The following is a 19,028-nucleotide window of genomic DNA, read 5'->3' on the forward strand; positions in this document are numbered from 1 at the left end:
GTTCCTAGCATAGTGAGTGCTTGACTTTCATACTCAGCTAGTAAACACATCGAGGTGTGATCATGGAGGAAGGAACAGTGTCTGGGAGAGGCCAGGGAGCCCAGGGCTGTGCTTATACCCTAAATTTGTCAGCAACGGATGCTTTAGCACAGTTGGCCAATGGTGTGAGCTTGTATCTCACCAGGCCCTTACTCTCCTATTTTGGGTGGAAACTGCTGCTTGAGCATACTGCTACTTGGCAGTTGTGAGAGCAGGCTTTGGGTCCCTAGGAGACCTCTGACAAGAGTGTGATAGAGCTACAACAGTATGCCAAGAAGAACAGGCCCAACCTTCACATCCTGAGCAAGCTACAAGAAGAGATGAAGAGGCTGGCTGCAGAGCGGGTGACTATCTTTCTTCCTTATTCCTTCCCCAGGCTCCCTCCTCCCCATTGCCTAAACTCTGCCCCCGTATTGTTTCTTCACATACCATAGTTACTGAGCCATCAGAATTGCTGGGCTAGCCCCTTCCTTGTAGTTAGATCCTAAGAGCCTATTTCTGATCCCTGACTCTGAAGATGCTTAATCCTTCTTCCAGATCAGGTTGACTTGTCTTTAAGTTCTAGCACAGATGGTGCTTTCCTAAAATTACTTTAGCAGACAGGCCAGCCTTTTAGTGGCTAAAGATTCCAATTTGGAGTCAGGTATTTGAGAGAAATGATTGTGCACTGGCCTTGTTTGATAACTCAAAACAAAGATCATAAGCCTGGGTATGACTTAGTCTTGGTGACTTCCTAAAACTGCCATAGGTGCTTTATTTCAAGTATTATTGACATTGCTTCCTGGCCTCAGATAATATCTTGTAATAATTCATACTTTTAGGCCTTCTAAGTTGGGAGCCTTTCCAGGTCTGGTGGCATGGCCCAGGTTTGAACGCACACTCTGAGGTCCAAATGTCTATTGCCTTTTGCCTTTCTACTGAATAAGCAGGACTTTCTAGCTTGACTCTTGTTAGATTAGTTATGGGGGTTAAAGGAATAAGCCCAAGACACATACTTCTATTTGTGGGGAAATTCACTGGACTTCTAGGCAAGCAAGCAAGGCTACCCTGGAGAGGTAGAACCCAGCTTGTTGCTAAGTCTTCTATTCAGGGGTCTGTAGGTTGCCAGGGGAGCTGCAGCACATGGGAGTCTACCCTGTCATTCTAAGGACTTTTGACCTGGCCCAACCTATCCCTCTCCCTCTCCCTTTCCCCCTAGCCAGGAGTCACAAGCATTTGTGCTCTCAGGAGTTCAGGGGCTTCCACCTTTTCACCCTTTGCTGGGCCCACCTTTAGCATGATTGATCTCTGTTCTTCCAGGAGGAGACTCGGAAGAAACCCAAGATGTCAATTGTAGCATCTGCCCAGCCTGGTGGTGAGCCCTTGTGCACAGTGGATGTATGAGGTAGGCAGCATGGGCCAACAGTGCTACCAGGAGACCATCAGCCACACATCTTCATCATTCTACAGCACCAGGCCTCCAACCTAAGTTCCTTCCCTGTGGCTGTGTCTGGGCTCTGGCTCTGGCACATGGGGACAGCTGTGACCACACAGCACACATGCAAAGCAGCAGTTCTGGACAAGCTGCTCTCAATGTGACTGGATATACTTATGGATCAGTTATATGTTAACTGCACAAGTGGAAGCTGATAGACAGCTGTAGATCTTGCTTGTATGTATCTGCTGCGGACTGTTTTTATGAAGGTTTTCATTAATTTTAGTACACTATATGCACTGACAAGAAGTAATACTTCATTGATAGATGAGATGACCAGGTTTTATAGCTTTGGCTGGCCTATGATGCCAGATAGCCCCTTTGCTATGGTTCTTTCTGGTGGAGCCACAGAGACTTGGTCAGAAGGTGCAGGTATCCTAGTATTACCTGCTTTGTGTGTTTCCCATTTTCTTCTGAAAAAGTTATAATAGAAAGGAATATTTCAGGCTATTTTGGCTTAAAATAAAACAAAATTTTAGCACCAGAAATACTCTTCAGAGATTGCAGTGAAGATAACTGAACCATCGAGATACTGAGTGATAGTCTGGTTGACCCTTGGGTTGCAGTCTACTTTTCTTATGAAGTCTTAATGTCCTAACAGCTGTCTTCTGGATACTGAAGCTTCACCTTCGATAAGCTCTAGTAACAGTTTTTTACAGAGATTTTTGCACAATCAAGCCCATCTGTTCATCAATTTTTAAAGCTTTTATGATGTTATAAAATTTGGAAACTTTTACAGTAAGAATGATTTAGAATCATGCATTTCAACAGATGGACATGTATAAATAGGAAACAGGGGCCCATCATTGACCAAGAGCTGGCTAGCACATTGTACATGATAGTTATAGCTTCTCTTGATCTCAAGGGTAGCTGTTCTCTGCAGCCAGGCCTGATTTCAGGTTGTTTTTGTCTGCCTGCACTCATGGGATAGCCCCTGTAGATGGGTATTGAATAGAAGTGTATTCAGAGCCCTAGTCTTGGTCAGTTGTTGGCCTAGCCCCTAGTACCTGTTCATGGGGACTACACTCTACATTCTCAGTGTGTGTCTCACCATGTACCTGAAGAGATGGTGACATGTGCTGTCAGACAGACAGAATGGTAACTGGGACTCCCAACAGCATCTCCCTCCTTAACCACATGTGTGACAGCAGTTAATGTCTGTGTTAATCTTGGCAAAAAGAACCCTCTATCAAGTTGGTAGACTTAGACACTTGATTCTTTTCTGCCTCCCATTCAGTTGTGTTCAGTCTTTTGACTAACCATTGCCCTTAAAAACAGATTTGACATTGAAAAAGTATAAGGTAATGGTGGTGTCTCTGCAGCCTCACACACAGGTGCTGCCACACATTCCTGTCTCCAATGCCCTCCCTGTCTTACAGGTGGGTGAGTCTTCTATGTACAGCCATGCTGCAAGGGTGGGAGCCTGTGCTGATGCTGCTTCTGTGTGTTGGCCAAGGCTGTAGGGTGTACCCTGATGGTCTGAACACATAAAACTATCCAAAAGGGAACGGCTGGTTTCTTTCTTCTGATGGGAGTGCTGGATATTTGTGGATCTTCAACTGGCCAGGACTGTCCTGTAGTCAGTTGTGTTTTTAATTCCAATCAGCATAGATGTGTTCAGCCATCCTCAGTGCTCCCCCTGGATGGTGCTTGGTCCTAAAACATGGCTCTCTGGGGCTAAATTTAAGTAAGCCCTGGCATTCACCACATAGTTTAACCTCAGCACTCAGGAGTGAGTCATGAGTAAGCACATCTGTGAGGCTTGCCTGGTCTACATAGATAATGCTGTTTTAAAACAAAGCACATGGTGCCAGCCCTGGGGAAGTTGAACATGAAAGCTAGAGTTCAAGGCCACAGCTTTTGAGAGTTCTTGCCTTTCAGAAAGGATTGTCCAGATTAATGGGCAGCAAGTAGGAGTAAGTTAAGGCTCTGGCTCACCAAAAAATGTCAGTAAAATCAGCAATTGTTTATTCTAGAATCTAGCTATCCCATTATTAGGACACAGGTATTCACACATTTGTAGTACCAGCTAGATAGCCCCACCATTGCTTTGTCATCCCTAAGGAGCTCCCCAGTTTTCCTGTGCTCCTGTACTTCCCCTAGGGTGAGAGGGAAGTCTCTGTTTCCTGTGCAGTGAGGTCGGGAAGATTTCTTGGGGTTTGAAGGTCTTGATGTTCCAGGGCCCCTATGCCATTAGGGTGTTGTTGCATCCTCTCAAACAGGATAAGCATTTCACAGTGTGGGGTCTGTGGGAACAGGTCCACTGCCACAGCCTTGACTGGATGGAATGGGGTACCTTTCACTCGGTTAGATGGGGCTCTGCAGAGACTGGTGGAGGAGAGGTGCCAGTATTAGCCCCACAGAAATTCCTCTAGGCAGCAGGCAGGTGCTCCACCTCACACACTTACTCCACAAAGTTGCCCATGGCTGCCCTGGGGTTGCAGGAAACATACAGGAGCCGCTTGATGTTCTCAGCTTTCCTCATGGCCAGAATCACCTTAGAATCTAGCAAGTTAGAGGGGGATAATGGTTGACTACCCAACAGGGGCTTTTTACTTCTGGTACTGCCTCCCCCCAAATGGAAGCCACTCACGTAGGCCAGCCCGTGGTGGGTCTAGAACAGCTACAAGTTGCTGGGAAGACAGTTTGCTCACCAAGCCTGGCACCAGATCCTCAGCCCTGCCGCAGTGGAACTCAACGTTGCTCAGCTCTAGAGATAGTCATAGTCATCAGTGGGCTATAGGCCTGCCTAGCACACTTAATAGACAGCCAGTTAGATGTGTACAGATCCCTTAGCACCCCATTCCTCAGACGATTCTCAATATCTCCAGGCACAGAAATTAAAAAGTGCATAGCACATTACTGTTGTCGCAGACCACCTGTCTACTGTGGGATGCAAAAGTTCTCACCATTGGTGAGGGCGTTCATACGGGCATCCTCCACAGCCTCCTGGCACAGTTCAATCCCAATTACTTTCTTCACCTTCTGAAATGGGAAGAGAGATTAAGCCCCACTGCCCTGGTTGCTTGGGAAAGGAAGACAACACAACTGGGGTTATATCAGAGACAAGGTAGTAGCCAGCCAGAGTCTTCAGGCTCATGATAATGGAGTAGGGCGATGTTCTTACCTAGGGCTGGGAAGCTTACCGGAGCCAGGGCTAGCCCTATGGTACCAGTGCCACAGCAAACGTCCAACACTGTGCTGCCCCCATCCAGCTGGGCCCATTCCTGGATGACTGTGTAGAGCACCTCGGCTGCAGGTGTGTTTACCTGGAGGTTAGTTAGCCATAGTATACTCCAGTGTAGCCTAGCATCATCCCACATTGCTTGGGTCCCATTTTTCCTATACAACATTGACCTCACCCAGTCTCTTAAAAATCAAATCCTTACAACAGAGACCCTCATGAATAGGGAGTTTTCCCCCTGACTTTATAACTTTCCCCAGGGCAGCTGAGAATGACTGCATACCTCATGCTAGAGACCTTGGACTCTTCCCCCTCTATCTCCATAGGGTTTTTACAGCAGTGAAAGTGGCTGATCCTGTTCTGGGTTCCACAGAAGGCATATCATTGGGGAAACTGCAAAGTGGTCAATCGCTAGCAAATGCCCCTTTCCTATTCTATACCTTATTTTGGGGGCCTCATTATCTGAACATTCTGTATAAATCTCTCTTTGAGGCTACTTACTGGCTTCCCTCCCTCCTTGTATCTTTATGTTCACAAAGGGTACACTACCTGGAAGAATGCATGAGGGGAGATGCGGAAAGTGAGCCCTAGCAGGTCTTCCTGAATGCACTGGTCACCGGCCATATGCTCCAGGGGCAGGCCTTCCTGGCTGGGAGTCTTTCTACACAGGAGGAAGCAGATCTGTCAGGGTCCCTGGCCTGTTTGGTCCCTCCTGTCCCCACCTGGGCTCCTCACCTCTGTCCCTCCTCCACAAAGTAGAGGGATGTCACCCCACTGGCCTTGCCTGGCCCCTCCATGAAGTGGCACACCAGGGAGGCCTTTAGTCCTGCCACCTCCTCAGAGCTCAGTTTCTGTAGTACAGGATATAAAATGTCCATCAGCCTATGCAAAAGCCAACCTATACCACACCCACCCACCCCTTGCCAACAGGACCACCACCTGAGACCTGGGGATGGAAGTGGGCAATGGCCATGGCTTGACCTCGGCGGCTGGTGCGGACAGTCAGTTGCTTCCAGTGGCCTGTGTATGTCTCAGGGTCATATGCCGAATATGGTGTGGAACTGAAGAAACCACAAGTGTACTCAGTGTGTGCCTGTGTGTCCCAGCACCCTGCCTCTTACCCCACATCCACAACTGCCAGTGTAGAGGCCCAGATGGACTAGGGGCTTCCCAGAAGCCCGGCCCCAGGCAAGGTCCCCACCGGATGAACTCCTGGAAGGCCTTCACCAGCTGCTTAGTGGCCTGTGGAATGTGCACAGTGTCAAAGGGAGGCGCCACAGCACACGTCCCGCCCTTGTACTTGCCAAGCCGGCAGCCAACAGTGTTGTCCTCTCCATCTACCCCAACTCCGACCAGAAATTCACACTTGTTACGGTACTCAGTCTGCAGGAGACAGTGGAGTAAAGAGTTAGCTCTCAACCTTGATTACCCAGCTCTGGAAGAAATAACATAGTGAACAAGAGACTCAGACTTGGTTAATCAAAACTGCTGGTTTATCGAACATCGGGAAGAAATGAAAAGCAAGAAAAATGTCAAAGAGCATATGCATAATAAAACTGAAATGAGGGGTTGGGGATTTAGCTCAGTGGTAGAGCGCTTGCCTAGGCCTGGGTTTGGTCCCCAGCTCCGAAAAAAAGGGGAAAAAAAAAAACCAAAGACCTGAAACGAACAAGGCCAGCCTCCCCCACCTCACACAATGGGATTTCTTGGTCTGACCTGCTGGGGTGATGGCTTGACCCCCTCCAATGGGCAACAAGCTTTATTGTGCTGTTGTCTCTGCAAGAGCAGCCAGGGTAGCAGGGCATGGTTAGTGTTCCCAATTTCCCTGCAGGATGAAACACATCATGGTTGGACTTAACACTGTTCCCCATCCGTACGGGGCAACAATTCCCTTGCGACCTCACTATCCTGTTACCAAGGGTCTGTCTTTACCAAGGGTTGACCACTTTAGACTGGTGGTTTTCAACCTTCCTAATGGTGCATATGACCCTGTAATACAGTTCAGGTTGTGATCCCCAACCATAACATTTTTTTGTTACTTTGTTGTAGGTTGCCACAGTACCGAGAACCAGGCATAGGCCTGTGAGGTTTAAGAAAGAAAAACCACACTTTGTAGTTGTAATTTTGCTAATGTTACAAATCATAATGTAAGTGTGTTTTTGGATGGTCTTAGGCAACCCCTGTGAAAGAGTCTGGTGACCCAAAGGTTGAGAACTAGTGACTTAAACTCTCTGTATCCTGAATTGCTTAAAAGGCTAATGAACCAGGCCCAAGAGCAAAACCCAGCTCTGCTTAGGATGTCAGTGCTACACTCACTTGGCCAGTTTCTGTAGCACCCGCTCACATTCCAGTCGCTTCTGCTCCAGCTGCTCAGTGTAGGGCACTGTCCAAAGAGGGGTCACCACATCGGCAATCTGTGTTGCTGTTGGTTCATTATCGCCTTCTTGCCGCCTCTTCCTAGCCATGGGGTCAGCCTTGGGTCGGGCCAGTCGTACACTGAGTGGACGACCCTTCCAGAGAACACCATGCAGCACTCGCAAGGCCTTGTCTCGTTCAGCAGCACTGCGAAATGTCACAAAGGCACATGGTGGCTGTCCAAAGAGTTTGATTTTGTGGGATTGTAAGCCAAAACGGCCTAAAAAACGCCGGACGTCACTGAAGCTGGCGTGGCGAGGTACATTTTGGAGCTCCAGTTTAAAGATCTCTGAGGTGAACAAGTCATCCCTTATGTAGCTGTAGAGCCCAGGCTGAGTTCCAGGCCCTGCAGCTGGCCCAGGGTCCTCTTTCTCATCTTGACATACTGAGGCTGCAGAGCTGCCCACTGCACTGACATCCTGGCCGCAGTCCTCCATGTGCTCCGGAACCTATGTGGGAATAAACCGGCTAGGCTGAAGGCTCCAACTAGTGTGACTACTACCTGTTTGGCTTGCTCCCCAAACAGCTGACAAATCTCCATTAGTGCACACTACAAGAGGCCCTGGCCAAACCCACTCTTTTACTCCAGACCCAAGTCTCCCCCATCCTATCTTGATCCGACAGTAATGACTGCAGCCCGAACCACCTCCGACCACCCGGCCCCTATCTCCTGCATGTCTCCCTTTGCTTTACTTCCGTGTCCAGCTTCTCACTCATCGCCTGGCTCGTCTGTTGCCTGGACCAGGGTGCTCACGAGGACCACCAGCTAGGCCTCTCAAACAAGTGCTCAGATACGAGGTGCGCTGCGGTGAAGGTAGACCGCAGCTCCACACAGGGACTCAAAACTCGGGTGCTCAGAGCTGGGACTGAGCTCTACAGATGCACCGCCCGCTCCCCAAGAGCCGGTGAGGGGGACACGCTTCGCCTGCCTTTAGTCGGCCAGCGAACCCCGGCCGCGTTTCTTTTCTCTGAGGGCTTGGCTTCCGATGACGTCACCGCCACGCGCCGAGTCCAGACTGATCCTTCCACTAGCCGCTCACGCTAGCGTCAGAGGCACTCACAGGTTGCAGACGGAAGTGTGCGCGTGGGTCGACGGGAGAGCGCGCTCCTCCGGCTGAGGCGCGGCCGGGCATGCGCCGCGGGCGTTTTGGCGGGAAGCGCGGGGCGGGCCGGACAATGAATGTCCGCCGTCAGAGCCAATAAAGCTGCACTGGTTTTGAATCACTGCGCGTTTCCCGCCGCTGGGGTCAGGGGTCAGGGTTCGGGTCGGGGGGCGGAGGGAAGAGCGGACGGGCGGGAGACGCCGGCGCCAGACGCGGAGGAAAGGAGCTGCGACTAGCCGCCCAGAGGCCGCCGAGCCAGCGACGCCTGAGCTAATCGAGCCGCCGTCGCCGCGCCCCCATGGCGGCCGCCAAGGTACGGTGAGGCCCGGGTGGGGCCGGGCAGGCCGAGAGGCAAGGGCCGCTATGGGCGGCCACGTGGGCGGCCCGCGCCTCGGCCTCCAACCCTCGCTGGCTTGCGTATTCCGGGCCTCTCCAGGCGCCTGGGCCTGGGATGCTCGAGGTCTTTGGGGTCGGGGAGTAAGAGCTGCTGGCCAAGACTCCGGTCTCGGGGGCTGCAGGGCGCGTGACCTTGTGGTCTGCGGAAGAACAGCCATGGCCAAACTGGGCTCTCGGCTTCACCTGGGGACCTGGAGGCGACCGATCTCCTCTGTCGTGGCCCACTTGTGATCTTTCCATTAGCGTCGGCCATCCTTCTTCCAATTGCCCCCAGATCCCTTCATTCATTAGGTCATTCCGCCTTCGGTGGGGGAAGCTCGCGATCTAGCACAGAATACAGATATTAGACGCGAGGACTCTGGGCGGGGGCGGCTTTGTTGGTGGCTCGTGTGTCGGCCGCAGCTTAGCCGCAGTGCTGAGAAACCCAACGAAAGGTTTCTATTCCTTTATCCTGTTGAGTTAGGTAGTGAGTCTGGGATTTTTCTGTATTATCAAAGCACGTGATCTTGTCCGATTTAAACATGCATGCCCTTGTGATCCTCCACGTTGGGTCAGAATCTTAGAGCTTATTTGTCGTGCTTTTCTTAGCTTCTTTCAGCTTAAATTTTCCAACTTGGGTAAAATTGCTGGAGGGATTGTAAATTCATGTAAATGCTGGTTCTCCCATAGCAGTTTATCTTCCTAGTAAACTAACAAGTGCTTGGGTATTCCTCATTAAAAACTGTAATGATTGCTCTTCCTTTTGAGTCTATCATGCTCTTTTTATGGCGGGTGTAATTTTATTTTACAGAAGAGGGAGTTTCTCCCAAGCTACTTTGCCAAGGACTTGGGTGTGTGTAACCGATTGATGTTTGAGTGTGTAGGAGGAGTGTCAAAATCCATTGTCTTGTTTCATGCTATGCTGTGGTTTTTGTGATGCTGGTTGTAAATACAGTCAGATGATGTGAAAGTTAAGACCGAAGGCTTAATTTCCAATTTGGGGAAGGCCTGTCTTCATTTTCCAGGCGCCATGTGTGATTGATGATGCCCACTGTGGACCAAATCCACCAGCCAGCAGCATCACTTCTTACTCTCTCTACACAGGACAGTCACGAGGACCACGATACTTCCACAGAGAATGCAGAGGAGTCCAACCACGACCCCCAGTTCGAGCCAATAGTTTCTCTTCCTGAGCAAGAAATTAAAACACTGGAGGAAGATGAAGAGGAACTTTTTAAGATGTAAGCCTGCTGAGGTGTCCTGGAAGTATCTTTAGGTGGACTGATGAAACAGGAAAGAGAGAGTGGACAGGAAGCTGGTCTCTGCAGGTCATGTCTTTAAAAACTTGCAATGCCCAACAACCATAGTTGGACCATTTATGTTTTCCTCTTCAATTCCTAGAGGAGCCAGCCAAGCTAGGAGTTCTGTCCCTTGTACTGTTTCTCTTTCAGGTGTAAGCCTTAGTGATACTTTCTGGCATAGTCTCTTTGTGATTTCTGTGGATTTCTGGCTTGGACTGAGCTTGATAACGGCTTTTTTAGGAAAGTGCGTGAAGTTGTATGGTCCTAGCCTTACATTGAAAATTGAACCATTTGTCTGCCAAAAACTTTGCCTGGTACCCTGCTGCCTTGTGACTAGTCTGATGAAGGGTATCCCCATGACTGTTCTGTCACCTGAGTCTCTGTAGCAGAATGTGGTGGCTCACGCCTTTAATCTCTGCGCTTGGGAGGCAACAGTAGGCATTTTTCCGTGGATAGCTGGTCTATAGAAACAGGTTCCAGGACTCCACAATGAGGCCTTTTCTGCAGGGTGGGGTCCCTTTGTTGAGCAGAGAGTCTTCCACGCTTTCCTTTTTTTCTGCTTTGTTTCCTGTTGCCTTAACTGTGTATCCTTAAAGACTGAGGCTTGTTTAGCTCTTGTTATTATTTTTTTTTTTTTTTTGGTTCTTTTTTTTGGAGCTGGGGACCGAACCCAGGGCCTTGCACTTCCTAGGCAAGCGCTCTACCACTGAGCTAAATCCCCAACCCCTCTTGTTAATTTTTATGTGTGTGTTAGTGTTTTGCCTACATTGATGTCTGTCTCTACACAATATGCTAAAGGAGGCCAGAAGAAAGTAGTGGATCCCTTGAGACTAATGTAACACAGTTGTGAGTTGCCATTTGGACCTCTGGAAGAACAGCCAGTGCTCTTAAGTGCAGAGCTGTCTCTCCAGCCTCCAGCTCATGGTTTTGCAGGTTAGAAAGTATGAGGTCTGAGAGAGTAGTGCTTGCTGTGCTGTAGACCTCCGTCTCATCTTAATGTGGCAGTGCATCATGGTACATGTAGTAAAATCAAGAGAATTTGCTAATGTCAAATTTTCAGGTATGCCCAAGATGTTAGATAAAGGTTCACGCTCTGAAGTGAGGGAGGAAGGGAGGCTTGCCCAAGGAGAGCCATAAATACACCTTTGTACTACCTAGAAGGTGATGGTCCACAGCTCTGTTTCACAGAAATCTCCCTGAGTCATGTGGTACTTGATTTTGAACACTTGATGCTGAAAGTACACCAGTGTCCTCGGTATAAGACCGCATCTTGTACCTTTATAAGGGTCTTTGAGCTTTTGCTTAAGGAGTTAAGTGAAGACACAGTCTCCCTGTGCAAGACTGAATTTGGTGGAGAGCAGAGGCTTTATAAGAGCAAATGCAGGCTACAAAGGAAGAAGGGTGCTGGCTTGGCCCAAGGGACAGGTGTGCTGGACTACTTGCTGGACTGGATACCTGAACCCTGGAGGCTATGAAAGGTTCCTCTGACAGGAAATTGTTGCTGAGCATGTGGAAGATAACATCCCTAAGGCTGATATGGGTTCAGGGCACTCGTGTGCCCTTTGCAGCTTCTTTACCTACTGTGGGCCATGAGAATCCTTAGATGTGTCTCCAGGGAAGGTCCTTTGCTATGAAGTAAAAGCAACACAATCCCTGGGTTGTATTTTGCCTAGGAATTCTCGGTGCCCAAAGGCCTTAGAAAAAGGTTTTTGGGGAGGGCATGGTGTTCAACAGTACCCATTATATTGAGTGTTGAAAGAACAGGTGTTCCTTTATGGTAATTGGTCCAGGTGTGAGTTCCCTCTCTGTCTAGATGTTTCCTTATTGGCTCTTCTTACAGGCGTGCAAAGCTGTTCCGGTTTGCTTCAGAGAATGACCTCCCAGAATGGAAGGAGCGAGGCACTGGAGACGTCAAGCTTCTGAAGCATAAGGAGAAAGGGACCATCCGCCTTCTCATGAGGAGGGACAAAACCTTGAAGATATGCGCCAACCACTATAGTAGGTCTTTATATCCTAGAGTTTTTAGGAGCTGGTTTCCAGGGGAGTGGGGGTATATTTATGATACTTGTTGAACTTAAAACAAGTCTCTGAATTGTGACAGTGAAACTTACAGAATTCAGGCTGTGGGCAAGATAGGTCCAGGCTAGATTTGGGTGGTGATATATGCACTTTCTGTTATGTTCTACTACCTCTAAGCTGTTGCCTGGGGTGATAACAGGAAGGGAACAGGGCTGGCAAGACAGTAACTGGGGAGTGCTGTTGGCCAGGTGTGGTCTTGTGCGCTTAGAAAGAGGTCTCAACAAGCTACCCCTCCCTGTTTGTCTCAGGCTTTTTAGATCCATCTTGGGCTGTGTAAAGCACATACATTTTTTACACCCTCCTTTGCCTTGAAATAATGCACTCTAGCTGGGCAGGGTTGACATCCACTCTAACCTGACCCACCTCGGACCCCTTACTGATAGCAGATCCCATCTTCACTCTGCCCCAGCTGTAGGCTGATGAGCTCTCTATAACCAATGAGGTGAGGGAGAATAGCCTTTACAGTCATCGAGATAGGAGATCCTTTAGTGGTCATGACAAGGCCAATGTCCAGACTGCAGCCAGGCCTCTGGGCACAGCAATCAGCATCTGAATACACAGTGCACAAAATCATCCTCCAACAGGGCTGCTCTTAATCCTGGTAGATTCTCTAATGCAAAAATCTACATTTTCTAAACTTGAAAAAAATCTTTTTTTTGCTTTTGGTGGGGATGGGGTCCAATGTGTAGACCAAAGAACAAATTTGTGGAATCTGTTCTTTCCTTAACACTTTCACATGAATCCTGGAATCAAACTTGGATCACTGAACTTGCGTAGCTGGTGATTTTATCTACTGGACCCATTTTTTTTTTCCTTCATGTGTGCATGTGCCATGGCCATGGCAGATGAAGAGCAACTTGTAGGAGCCGGTTGGCTCAGCTTGTAATTCTGGGGATGGGACTGATCGGGCCTGTAAAGTGCCTTTACAGTTTACAGACTGTCTTTCTGCAGGCTACACTTTTTAACCCATTGGGATCTTTTGTCTTGGGTATATAGGCAGACTGTAGATAAGATCAGGGCTTCATAGGTGGTTTGCTGAGGCGAGGGCATGAGAAAGACCTTTGCCCTCCCTATCTTACAGGTGCCTCAGTCTCCCCTCGGTCCTAATTTGGAGCTTTCCCTGAGGTGAGGGGGAATCAAGCTGCTCCCAACCCTGACTAGTCTCTGTGATCATCTCGACTTGGGCACCTGGGTGGGGCGCCTCCTCTCACCCAGGTTGTGGGTCAAGGTTGGGCATTGATCGGTCACTATTCTGTGACTGACGAGACACCATGACCATAGCAGCTCTCACAAGGCATTTAGTTGGTGGCTTGCTTAAAGTTTTAGAGGGTTGGTCCATGAGCATCATGGCAGGAAGCAGACAGGCATGGCCCTGGAGCAGTAGCTAAGTGAGAGCTTTACATCCTGATCTTAGGCACCAGTTGGAAACAGAGATGGCCTGCTGGCATCAGCCTTTGAAACAGCCCACCCCCAGGGATACACTTCTTTCAGCAAAGCCACACCTGCCCCAACAAAGCCACTCCTCCTAATCCTTTCAAACTGTTCTTTAACTGAGAACCAAGCATGCAGATCTGAGCCTCTGAGGGGCATTCACAGGTTTGGGGAAAGTGAGAATGTGGAGTATGCAGTTTCTAAGACCACTGTTGGCCTGGTGTGGCTCAGATCTCTTGAGTTCCAGCTTTAGCTGTCATGTGTGGTCAGAGGGCCTCCCTGAAATCCTGGAAATACTGCCAAGGGTACAGGGACTGTGACTGGGCATACACATCAGTGAGTGATATTCTAGATGAGCAGACTTTTCAGTGGAGGACAGTTCTGTCAATGCTTAGCTCTCCCTTGGTTCTATATAGGACCTGAAGAATTCAGAATAAATATGTCTGAGTTAGGACTTATTTTCCGTGACATACCTAGTGTTTGTCGTGGGATTCTGGTATCCATTGTTTGTGTTCTTCCTGGACTATATAGCAACTGTGATGGTCCTGCTTTCAGGCTCCTTTGCCTCTGGGTTCCCACCTTTCAATCAGCCAGGTTCGTGTTGGTGTGAGCATGTGTTTATAGCTATATGTTGGCCACCATTAGGAAGGTTTGAGCCAGAGTAGCTCCCCCTAAAACAGCAGGAGGCAGAGCCTGTCCTTCAGGATCTTGAGCTGTTTCCACATGAGGACTGCTCTAGTTTTACGCAGATGTGGTTTTCATCAGGGTGTAGTTGTGTAGACCTATATTTTAAAATCCCTTCCCAGGAGTGGAACATCTACCCCTCTTTTAGGGTTCTAATGACAGATTAAGGCGTGATGCCACCAAACCATACTCTGGGCACTGATGAGTTTATTGGGCTTTCTTAAAGAACAAAGACTATTCATCAGGCTGGATCTGGAAAGCTAGCAGGGATGATAGCTTTTCCACAGGTAAAGCCCTCTCCCTTTGTCCTTCCCAGCCTAATACTCTAGCCCTCCTGGAAGAGAGCACATGCAATTAGGGCAGAATTGCACATAAGCTGTGATAGGAGGTAGCTGGATACCTAGGTAGGGTCTCTGGCCTTAAGGGGATATAAATAGTCAAGCCCAGCTGGGATAATTTGCAAGCGGGCATAGTTGAACACTCCAGTATGGTGGTTGCTTGGCTTCAAGGGTAATCAAGTACAACAGCCTGGCTCTCACATTCCAGACTCCATGTTGACTGAAATGGGTACCCTCAATTGGTGAGCAGGTTGCTCTGGGTGGTTTGGCCACTGTCCTCACAGGCTTCTCTCCCTTAGTCACACCAATGATGGAGCTGAAGCCGAATGCTGGCAGTGACCGCGCCTGGGTCTGGAATACCCACGCCGACTTTGCTGACGAGTGTCCCAAGCCTGAGCTGCTTGCCATCCGCTTCCTAAATGCTGAGAGTAAGCAGAACTTGCCCAACTGTGGGTCACCTGCTGGGCACCTGATTTAGCCCAGAGCATACAGAGCCTCTGACATTCTAGGGATCTGTATAAACAGTTGTTGCATCCAGTTGACTCCCATCAGGTGTGTGGAACCAGAGACACACCCTAGAGTTTCCTCCTGCTGCTGCTTCTGCTTGGTTTCTGGTACCTCAAGACTGGGACACTGGTGTCCCCTACGGACGCTTAGGCACCTGTACCAGCAAAGACTGCAGAGATCTGCAAGCCCTGGCTGATCTCTCTTCCATGGGGGAATCTTTCTAGTCTGAATTGCCACAAAGCTGTGCCCTGGGGATCCTGGAGAGTCAGCAGGTACCATGGCCAATGCCCTAGTGGCTGGTGCTCTTGTGAAAGTGAGCCTTGCCCTTGGTCTGGGAGTATAGTGTATCTGGTAGCCCTTCCAACATGAGTAGAGTCTATAGTGAGAAGAGCTTTGGCCCTTGGTCATCTGGTTGTGATAGACAGCTAGCTAAGCAGAATCAGTGACCCCTGGAGGGACTCAATGCAGGTATCAAATAGTCAGAAATTGCCCTTGGGGCTGGGCGTGGTAACGCATGCCTTTAATCCCAGCACTTAGGAGGCAGAGGCAGGTCGATCTCTTGAGTTTGAGGTCAGGGCAACCAGGGATATGTAGCAGGATCCCATCTTTAACCATGAGTTGGCGCTTTAGAACCTTAGAATATTGCCAGTCTACTTTGAGAACTTTCAAACACAGTCCCTTCTCTTTTTACAGACGCACAAAAGTTCAAAACAAAGTTCGAAGAATGCAGGAAAGAAATTGAAGAGAGAGAAAAGAAAGGTGACATGGTGTCCTGGGTGCTGCGGGTGGGTGGGATGCAGTGCTTTGCAGATTCACTCTGCACCTGGCTGTAGCTCCAGTCTGGTGCTTTTTCCATCTGCCAGAGAAACAATCCGGGTGCTGTGGCTGCCTCTGCCTGTCAGGGGCAATACAGCGGCCTGGGGACACAGCCCGATGCCTTGCAGGCTTTGGCCTCCTAGCATTTGTGGTCAGTTTCAGGTACAGAGCTGAGTCACAGCTCTTTGGAACCCACCAGGAGTAAAAGGGCTTTTAAGATATATTCCTCGTTTTCTCAACGAATTCTGTTTTCTGTTCCTCTGGGGCAGACAGGCCTGGGTTAGTAAGTGACCACACATCACCAGCAGCTTGCTGGGCTCTCTGAGGCCATCTGGGGAGAGTGGTAGGTGATGCTTGGGGGAAAGGTCGAGCCTGCACTGGGTGAGTGCCAAGAGTAGTGCAGTCTCGTGGCCAGACTTCTCTGTTGTCTTACTGTGATTGCCTGTTTTTGCAGGACCAGGCAAAAATGATAATGCTGAAAAGGTGGCTGAGAAGCTGGAAGCCCTTTCAGTGAGGGAGGCCAGAGACGAGGCTGAAGAGAAGTCTGAGGAGAAGCAATGAATCATTCTGTCTTTTTCCTTTCCTTTTCTTTTTAAAAATTTGCCCCACCCTTTAAGGTTTGTTTTTATTCTGTTTTGTTTTTACAAGGGACTTTATAAAGAACTGAATTCCAACCTTCAGGTTGTTTTTTTTTTTTTTTTAACTTTTTTTTTTCCTCCAAGTTTTGACACCATTGAACATGACTTCAGAAATCCATTCCCCAGTCATGAAAATGTACTGTGCTAACTTTCTTTTCCATAGTGGAAACACTTATTTATAGTCATCAAAAATAGTGAATAAAAAATGCCTTTGAAAACCTGGACCAGCTGACAAGGCTATGTGGTGGGTGGGGAAGGTGTCTGTTTCTGGAGGTCACTGGGTGTGTGTGGCTGCTTCCTTGCTGCTGGAACTAGTGCTTTGTGCTGTTGTATGGGGGGGGGGGGGCCTCTGGTTAATAGAGCAGCAATCAGCTCATTCTTGTACTGTGCCATAGTGTGGCTATGTCTAGCCCTACAACTCTCCTGTTGGAAACGATTAGATGCTCCCAACACATCTTCAAATAGCACTCTAGGAGTCTGGACCTTGAATGCTAAATTTAGCACTGTTAGGATTAGGGACTACTTGGATAAAACCTGCCCCGTGGGGTTAGAGATGGCTCATCCGTTAGGAGTACTTGCTGCTCTTGTAGAGCATTTGAATTCAGTTTTAAGTTCACAATGGACTGAAGCTCAAGGGAATTAGACACTCTCTTCCTTGCTAGGCAAAACAAATGATTGATATATATATTTACATATATATACAGGCAAACAAAACCTGGTCTGTTGTGTGCCTTTCACAGGCTGGGAGCCATGGTGTGGCGTCTGATCACATTGCAAGATCTAGTCTCTTACTCTAGCAGATTCCAGTAGCTCTTGCTAGGTGTGGTTTTGGGCCTGGATATTTGTTGATGTTTCTTACTAAACTGATCCTGTTACATCTGACCTTGTCCTTTGTAGGGTGTGTACAAATGCCTGCCTGCCCGCCTTTCCCTCCTTCATTTCCCTCCCTTATTTTTGTATGTTAGAGACTGGGTTTCTCTGTATATCATCCCTGGCTGTACTTGAACTCCCTCTGTGGATCAGGCAGGCCTCAAACTCAAAAGATCTGCATGCTGGATTAAAGATGTGTGCCACTACAGCCCAGCTTAAAACTCTTAAAATTGTTTAACTAGTATTCAAAGTTTTCATTGTGACATTTCCACATAGATGTATTGTATGTACTTTTACCATATTCACAGCTCTCCTCCTTGCCCACCCCTGCAGAAGTACCTTTTCATTCCCCAAGCTGGTCCTTAAAAGCCAACTAAAGGCTGTCTCAGTTTTCCCCGTACCCAGAAGAGATAAGTATATGTGGTGGGTCCTGATGTAGTAGAACTAAGGCATTGGCCACAGGCAGCCATCATATACTTTATGGAAGGATTTTCCTCAAGGGAAGCCCTGGACTGAGGCATTCAGGCTTACTTCTCAGCACAGTGCAAAGTAATCCTTGGCTGTAATAACAGGCAAAGGAGCCTTTGAGTGGGGGAAATGCCCTTAGGAAGGTGTCTGTAGTTTTAAAAGGACCTCATCAAGCAGGAAGGACTTCATAAGTAGGAAGTTTCATCCTATGCCCAGTGTTTGGCCTTTCCATGTACCTGGCAGTGGAGGAGGATGGCTGTGACGCCTCCCATTCATGGAGTTAGACCCAGAAGGGTTCCTTCTCTTCTGCAGATACAGAAAGGCCCCTCCAAACTGGCTGTCCTGTGCTGTTTATTTTCTTTTTTTTTTTTTTTAAATATTTATTTATTCTCTATAAGTACACTGTCACTGTCTTCAGACACACCAGAAGAGGGCATCAGATCTCATTACAGATGGTTGTGAGCCACCATGTGGTTGCTGGGATTTGAACTCAGGACCTCTGGAAGAACAGTTAGTGCTCTTAACCACTGAGCCATCTCTCCAGCCCGCTGTTTATTTTCTAATGTACATTCAAGGAGGTGGCTTATAGATGGTGTAGCTTCAAGTCTTGAATGCCCCACTGACAACAGTTTGAAGGATGTCAACAGGTTATTGAAGCTACCTAGCCTGGTATTGTAGCCTGAGGCAGAGGCTGTACCAAGTGGGGTGAAGTCTTATTAACAGGTTTTAGGGCTATAAGAAATACACAGAGCATCCTCTTATCCATGGGGGGGGGGGGGGCGCATTCCAAGATAGTAGATGCTGTAAACTTAAGAGGGTGCCAAGCCCTGTTTGTTACTGTGCACACACCTAAGGTAAGTTTAGAGGTCACGTAGACAGAGAGGTTAACGGTAATGAAGCCAGATACACTGCGACAGAATCAGGAGATGGTCCACCTTACTGTAGGCCTCAGGGACCTCAGTAGATTGTTCTCAGCAGATGTTTCAGAGTCCCTGGCATCACTACTGTTGCACTTTGGGGACATTTAGACACAAGCTACATGTGACAAATGAGTAGGAGATGAGTAAGCTGAGGATTCCCATCCAAGGCTGGTAAGAGCAGGATAGTATAGTTACTAAGTTAGTTAGTGTGAGAAAGTCTCATAGCCCAAGCTGGCCCTGAACTGGCTGTGTGGCTGAGGATAACTTGAATTTCAGATCCTTCTAAATGCTGGTATTGGGTACATATATGTGCCCTGTGGTGCTGGGCTGTTACATCCTGACCATTTTAGTTTTGTTTTTATATAGCTTGGCTAGCCTAGAACTCA

General features: G+C 48.5%; 3 protein-coding genes and 1 non-coding gene across 11 annotated transcripts in view; 3 read left to right on the forward strand and 1 right to left on the reverse strand.

The window, feature by feature from the left end:
* Nucleotides 1-3,021, forward strand: part of Dgcr8 (DGCR8 microprocessor complex subunit) — a 32,602-nt gene extending 29,581 nt beyond the window's left edge. For 3 of the 4 annotated variants that reach the window (XM_006248606.5, XM_039088082.2, XM_039088081.2), the window contains 2 exons: nt 270-383; nt 1,339-3,021. In XM_006248606.5, coding sequence (XP_006248668.1) covers nt 270-383; nt 1,339-1,422 — 198 coding nt within the window. In that variant the 3' untranslated portion in view covers nt 1,423-3,021. The remainder of the gene's footprint in view (nt 1-269; nt 384-1,338) is intronic. The other variant, NM_001105865.1, reaches the window with a different exon arrangement.
* Nucleotides 3,022-3,458: 437 nt separating this feature from the next.
* Trmt2a (tRNA methyltransferase 2 homolog A) lies at nt 3,459-8,180 on the reverse strand. 5 transcript variants are annotated; one of them, XM_006248605.4, is made up of 12 exons: nt 8,042-8,180; nt 7,014-7,561; nt 6,414-6,522; nt 5,899-6,080; nt 5,644-5,758; nt 5,433-5,548; nt 5,247-5,358; nt 4,660-4,782; nt 4,423-4,498; nt 4,107-4,223; nt 3,922-4,018; nt 3,459-3,841 (listed from the first exon to the last, which is right to left on the reverse strand). In XM_006248605.4, the coding sequence occupies exons 2-12, from the start codon at nt 7,547-7,549 to the stop codon at nt 3,613-3,615; spliced, it is 1,812 nt and encodes a 603-aa protein (XP_006248667.1). In that variant the 5' UTR covers nt 7,550-7,561; nt 8,042-8,180; the 3' UTR covers nt 3,459-3,612. The 5 variants fall into 5 exon arrangements, 2 of the variants coding, with proteins under 2 accessions (XP_006248667.1, NP_001011895.1); NM_001011895.1 differs by having other exon boundaries at nt 3,461-3,841; nt 7,806-8,070; XR_010055938.1 differs by lacking the exon at nt 8,042-8,180 and adding an exon at nt 7,806-7,944 and having other exon boundaries at nt 3,790-3,841; nt 4,168-4,223.
* Nucleotides 8,181-8,372: 192 nt separating this feature from the next.
* On the forward strand, nt 8,373-16,606 carry Ranbp1 (RAN binding protein 1). Its single transcript, NM_001108324.1, has 6 exons — nt 8,373-8,528; nt 9,695-9,831; nt 11,732-11,889; nt 14,723-14,851; nt 15,624-15,689; nt 16,201-16,606. Exons 1-6 carry the CDS (start codon nt 8,514-8,516, stop codon nt 16,305-16,307), a joined length of 612 nt encoding a protein of 203 aa, NP_001101794.1. The 5' UTR covers nt 8,373-8,513; the 3' UTR covers nt 16,308-16,606.
* On the forward strand, nt 15,737-15,861 carry LOC120095775 (small nucleolar RNA SNORA77). Its single transcript, XR_005491559.1, has one exon. It is a non-coding gene; the product is annotated as a small nucleolar RNA SNORA77 (small nucleolar RNA).
* Nucleotides 16,607-19,028: the final 2,422 nt, after the last annotated feature.

The sequence above is a fragment of the Rattus norvegicus genome, chromosome 11 (assembly GCF_036323735.1).
Source record: "Rattus norvegicus strain BN/NHsdMcwi chromosome 11, GRCr8, whole genome shotgun sequence".
Taxonomy (NCBI): Eukaryota; Metazoa; Chordata; class Mammalia; order Rodentia; family Muridae; genus Rattus; species Rattus norvegicus.